General features: G+C 33.5%; 1 protein-coding gene across 1 annotated transcript; it reads left to right on the top strand.

Annotated features, from left to right (window-relative positions):
- The first annotated feature begins 1,782 nt into the window (after positions 1 to 1,782).
- Positions 1,783 to 2,722, top strand: LOC149567491 (uncharacterized). Its single transcript, XM_089820676.1, has 2 exons — positions 1,783 to 2,216; positions 2,306 to 2,722. Exons 1-2 carry the CDS (start codon positions 1,978 to 1,980, stop codon positions 2,442 to 2,444), a joined length of 378 nt encoding a protein of 125 aa, XP_089676802.1. The 5' UTR covers positions 1,783 to 1,977; the 3' UTR covers positions 2,445 to 2,722.
- The last annotated feature ends 3,600 nt before the right edge of the window (positions 2,723 to 6,322 follow it).

Genomic DNA, 6,322 nt, shown 5'->3' with positions numbered 1-6,322 from the left:
TGGAAAGCCAAGTTGGAAATATTCTTGATAAACTTAAGAAGTATGAACTAGAACTACAACATTTGATCAAGGATAGTGGGCAAAAGATGGAGCTTGTTACTTCCAATTTATGTGCTACAACGACCAGTTTAGGAAAGAAAAGCAATGGGGAGATTATGCCTCCAAATATTGTTGGAGCTAAGAGTCCAAGTGATCCAAGTAAGAGAACAAGACAGAGCATGAAGAAAAAGGTTACTAAGGCTCCTGAGGTTCCTAGGTCTGCTACGATTGATATCATCCAAAAAACTGTGGAGGCAGGCAAGGAGGTAGCGAAGATCATCAAAGAGATTCTTTAGGAGTTAGTCAGGTTCACTGGTGTGCTAGTTTCTGGTCTGTGCTGGTTTGGTGGTTCTATTTTTTGTTGTTTCCAACTTTTTGTTTTAAACTCTAGGTTCCAAGTCCTTGTAAATCCAGAGTTTTTTTTTGTTTGGTTTACTCTAGTGGTTTCAAGTCCCTGTAAAACTTGATTTTTTGATGTTTTGTGGTGAACTTTAGGTTTCAGGTCCTTGTAAAACCTGGTGATGTGTCCTATTTATCTTTAGCTTTTGTAAAGGGTTTCAGGTCTCTTCAAAACCTATTTTTGTATTAATCTAAACAATGTGTTCTCTAAGTGGAAACAATAATATTGAAGCCGATGAACAACTTGAAAAACATTTACTGCTTTGTAAAGGACAACGTATCATGCTTGCCACGAATATGTGGATAGAGACATGATTGGTTAATGGAGCTCTTAGCGAGGTTATCGACGTTATTTATGGATGAGGATGTAAACCTACCAAGTCCTTCCCATGTATGTTATTGTATGTTTTGATAATTATTGTGGGCCATTATGGAATGAACATGATCCAAAGACCATACTAATTGTTCCTATTACATTAGGAAGTAAGAGACAACTCTCCCTCACTATGTCATGAGCGATTACCATACATAAATCACAAGGGCTAATACTATAGAAAGCAACAGTTGACATTAGCAAAATAGAAAGATAGGGGAACATGACATTTACAACTATCAATCTGATTAGATTTCCACAATCCATTAGACTTTTTTATCTTTTGCTTCTGGATTTGATTGTGTTCGTTTTTTTAGCATCAACGTTTTGGATCATACTCTGTGATCCATCATCAGGATGAGAGAATGCAAGAATGAAAAAATATTAGGATCACATTTTTTCATTCTTGCATTCTCTCATCCTGATGATGGATCACAGAGTGTGATCCGAAACGTTGATGCTAAAAAAATGAACACAATCAAATCCAAAAGCAAAAGATAAAAAATTTACAACTATTTCAAGAGTAAAAACTCTAACTAATTTTTATATCTAACCCGTTTTTACCTTTGAGAGGTATGGTAAAATGCAAAATCATCCATACATAACTAAACAAAAGAAAAGAGGAATCATGCCTCAATCAACTAGCATTGAAAACAAGATGTAACTAATTTGCATCCATGAAAAGTAAAACTAAATAACTATACCACTGTCTGCATAATACTTTAAGCATTGACAGAAAATTATTCTACAAATGTTTTACTGCACACACAAAATATCATGATTGCACACTCCATATCAAGAATACTGTAGCATTATCTTATAAATAAAAACTATCAGGATAATCCTTGCACCCTTCAAAGATGCAAGTTCTCATATAGAAAACTTTGTAACACAAACACCTAACACTAATACATACAAGAGATGCATAGCATGCTCTCCATTAAATTTACACTTGAACCTTTCTTTGAAGAATGCAAACTATCTAATACTAAACAAACTCCTAGCACACAACTCATATGTATAAAGGCAAGGTTTGTTGGTTTGTCTTTATGAAAATTTCCTTGAGTGGATAGAGACATCTAGAATGGCCCTGCTCATCTTATCCTCGCCCTTATCCAAACGAGGCTCGATTAAACCATCCCCAATTCCAGAGAAGAGCAGCAACAATGTCGTCCACACTTTCAGCTGGCCTAACATATTCTTCCCCATCCGTACATCGTATCAGAGGAATTCCTGCCAGAAGTGTTTCCCTGAGCCATGGAAAGGAAAAGAAGAGGAAGGGAGTGGGAATTGTATGCGCGGTGGGAGATGTATCGTCTGATGGCACTGTTTATTTAATAGCTGGAGCCGCAGCCGTCGCTCTCGTTGGAACGGCGTTTCCACTTTTCTTCTCGCGCAAAGATCTGTAAGTCCTTTTTCTTCAATTTTCTTCTCGCGTAAAGATCTGTAATTTGATAAAAATGGCCCTGTTTCGACTGGATTGCGTGTGGCCAGGTGCCCGGAGTGCGACGGGGCAGGGTTTATTAGGAAATCTGGCTCGGCTCTGAGAGCAAACGCTGCAAGGAAGGATCAGGGTCAGATTGTGTGCCCTAATTGTAACGGTCTTGGAAAGCTGGGGCAGATTGATAAATAGATCCATTCTGCACTGTGCTGTTCGATTATTGCTGTCAATTCTCTTTGTTTTGTTCTGGATGCGTGGCGTATGAATCTTTACTGTGAAATTTTCTGAATTCGAAAGAAATTATGTTGAATTGCATTAGGTATATAGGATTTTCAATTCATTTGGGATGCTGGCCTTGTAATTTGTGGAAAGTTTGGGATTTTTGTAAAAATCTGTGATAAGTTGCCAAAATTCCATGTTTTTATATTGGACCAGTAAATTAAAATGAGATCTGCGATAAGTTGTTATTATGAATTGTGAAAATTTCCTGTTTTTATGATAGATAGGTAAGTTTAAATGAGATCTGTGATAAGTTGTTATTATGGATTATGAAAATTTTACATTTTAAAGTTGGATCAATAATTAAAATGAAACGAAGAAAACTGTTCAGAAGTATCAATATATTAATTTATTTATTGTTTATATATGTATAAAAGTTATAAGCTTTATTCTTGTTTTTCAAATAAATCAATTAGTTGTGTTGATTAGTAATTGTTAGATTAATAAATTAGATAACTTGATTTGTTATTTGGAAATCTGATAAAAAGGAGCATATGGTGTTTAACTTTATGATCAAACAATGAATGTTATTTGGTGGATATTATGTATTCATTATCTTTAGTTTATACGTGTAATCTCTTTGTCAATAATTGTGAAGTCTTTGTATTGAAGTTGTGTTATAATTAGAATCAAGTTTATAAGTTTGGGTCGAAATTGTGATTATAAATTTATCCTTTACTTCTAAATTTGATCCTAACAATCAAATGATATCGTATACTTTAGTGAGCATCTTGTTACCTCCATGAGCTCTTCTTTTAGTTAATATTTGATGACTTGTGATAATTAAGAATACTCTTGAAGAGTTAGCATTGTGTTGAATCAAAACATGTTCCCTACGGTAAACTCTTAGAAATATGTATGAAAGACCCAATATAACCAGTAATAGCTATAGAATGATTAATGTATATTTGTTATATGTTTTGTATTAAGTCCCAATTGTTCACTATTACTTGCTCCTTAAATTATCTAGAATGAGAGATCTTATGGATTCTTGAATGTGTAAAATTAATGCTAATAAGTTAAATGTATTTAAATGATAAATACCAATTTTTGCAAAACATATCAGCCAAGGTAGATTGACAAATAGATCCACTCAACACCACATTATTTTGTTATGAATTCCCTTTGTTTTGTTCATGATACATGGTGCCCTAGTATTTACCATAAAGTTTCTTAAATTCAATGAAAATGCATTTTTGGAGTATATAGAATTGTCAAATGCCTTAGGACGTTGGTCTCACAATTCGTTTAAGCAAAGCTAGATCAAATATATGATAAGTGGATACGAGGGATTGTGGCAATTTTATATTTTTAAAAGTTAGGTCACTAAATTTGCCTATTTATTAAGTAAATTGAACTTACAATTTAGAGCCATCAATAAAATTAATTAATTGCACACGTGTAAAGAAACGTAATATTTCTTGATGTTAATTTTCTTACAAATTAGTTTAGATTGGTTAAATGATTATTAGATAACTAGACTTGTTATTTGGAAAAGTCAATACAAATGCAATAATGTTGTTTAATTATATAATTGAAGAATGTATATTTTTTTTACGAAGATGGTAATTTAAAAATATCTTTGTTTTAAATATGGGATCTCTGTCAATGAATTGTCATATAGCTTGTACTGAAGTTGTATTACATTTAGGATAAAGTCCATAGGTTAAGGTCAAGCTTGCGATTATGAATTCATCGTTTGCATGTAGAGGAAAACATAACCAATGAAAACCTCTACTTTGGTGTGTATCTTGTGGCCTCCATTTGCTTTTCCTTTTTTATTATGAATTCATCCTTTGCATGTAGAGGAAAACATAACCAATGAAAACCTCTGCTTTTGTGTGTATCTTGTGGCCTCCATTTGCTTTTCTTTTTTGATAATGATGTGCGATAATTAAGAATACATTTGGAGGGTTGGCATGGTATTAAAAGAAAACATGAACACCAAGGTAAACTTGTAGTAATACGTGTAAAAAATCCAAGATAGCAAGTAGTAGCCCTAGAATGATTTATGTAGATTTGTTATGTTTTTTTTGTATCAAATCCAAATTGTTTACAGTTGCTTGGGCCTTTAATTTTCTAGAATTAGAGAGTGCTTATGGATTCTTGAATGCATAGAATCGATGGTAATCAAATTCTGGAAACTATATACTTAGTTGGCTTAGGTAGGAAATAAAGGGGGTTGGTTATAGCTAACTTATAATATTGTAAAAGTAGGGATCAAGTCCTCCATCACTAAAAGAATGACCTTGAGTGAGAAAACAGTTCGATCTAGATGTGTAAGGAATATAAAAAGGTGGGTGCATATATGAATTCAATTAACATACAGATAAGATGAATTAATTGGAGTAAGCAAATATAAGGATAAGTTGAATGCATTGGAATATGTGTTGGATACACTTGGTTAATTGTGTGTTGTCTTTGATGTTACACAAATATCATATCAGTTGATAGTAAGTGCATGCCAAGCTCACTTGGTCAATGAAGACAGTTTTCCTTGTCTACCGAGTGTTCCTAAGTTTGCTCTATGCAAAGACAGTGTCTACTGAGCTCACTCAGGTATCGAAGGAATTAATGCTAGAAAAGAGTGTTAACCGAGCTCACTTGGTTAATGAAGGAAAGTTGAACAGAGTTAGTGTTAACTGAGTTCACTCGATTACCAAAGGATTTTTGCAAGTTCGTAGTGTTAACCGAGCTTTTGTTGGTTAATATAGGAAATCACTTCTGAGTTAGTTTCTACCAAGCTAGGTCGGCTAATGAAGAATTTTCTTGTTTTGGCATATGAAGCTTAATTATTTTACCTATTGATTCTAGCAAACTATGGTAATGAATATTAGTTATTCTAATTTGTATTTGAGCCGATTTGACAATCTGGAAGGTATAAGTAAAAGCTCAAACTGTGATTTCAAAGTATGGAAGAAGTATTGAATGAATTGCCAGAGATAAAAGGAGGAAGCAGACTTAAAGGATAAGCAAGTATCCTTGTGGAGCAAAAAAGTGATATTTGATCAGGAAGGATCAAGTATAAACCAGAACAGAGATTTGTAATCAGCAATTCAGTTGCATCTCAATCAGTTCATTTCATTGTTACTCTCTAACCATTGTAGCAGTGATCTAAAATCTCTTAACAAAGTTGGTTTGATAGCCATTTTGTAAATCTTTTAACAAGGTGACAATTCCATTGAATTGTTTCAAGAGCTCTTACAAGGCCACTCTAATAGGGTGATTAAATCTTTTAATAGGGTCACACCTAACAGTGTGTTTTGTAAACCTTTAACAGGGTTAGCTCCTAACATGGCTCACTTATGAAGAGTGTAAAATAGTAACTAGTTACAATTGGTGGTTTTTCCTAAATTGGGTTTCCACATTAAATCGTAGTATCATATATGTTCTTACTATTGTTTTCATGCTTGCAATTATGATTAAGCAATCAATGACAATATCTTAAGATTTGATAAGTTAACACATTCTGCATTTACCGAGTTACAACATTTTGTATGTGTTTATCGAGCATACGATATTTGGTTTATAGATTGTAATTTTATATTGACATCCAAAGGATCTGAGATTTATTTTAGTAGTAACTGATTCACCCTTCCCCTCTTAGTTACTCCTCTTATATTTCCAACAATTGGTATCAGAGCTTTTGGTGCTTGCAGAGAAGGTTTCAAGGACCTAAGCTAAAGATCAGGATATCTTACAAAAGAGAGATTCCAAAGTTAAATAGAGATAACTTTGCAGCATGGCAAGGACTTATAAGGCTTCATTTGGCTACCATCAATGATTTAGGT

Source organism: Cupressus sempervirens, chromosome 3 (genome assembly GCF_028749045.1).
Source record: "Cupressus sempervirens isolate cs-2001-9-10 chromosome 3, ASM2874904v1, whole genome shotgun sequence".
NCBI classification, from domain to species: Eukaryota; Viridiplantae; Streptophyta; class Pinopsida; order Cupressales; family Cupressaceae; genus Cupressus; species Cupressus sempervirens.
The sequence above is the reverse complement of the archived record's forward strand: the minus strand, read 5'-3'. Positions and strand labels throughout refer to the sequence as shown.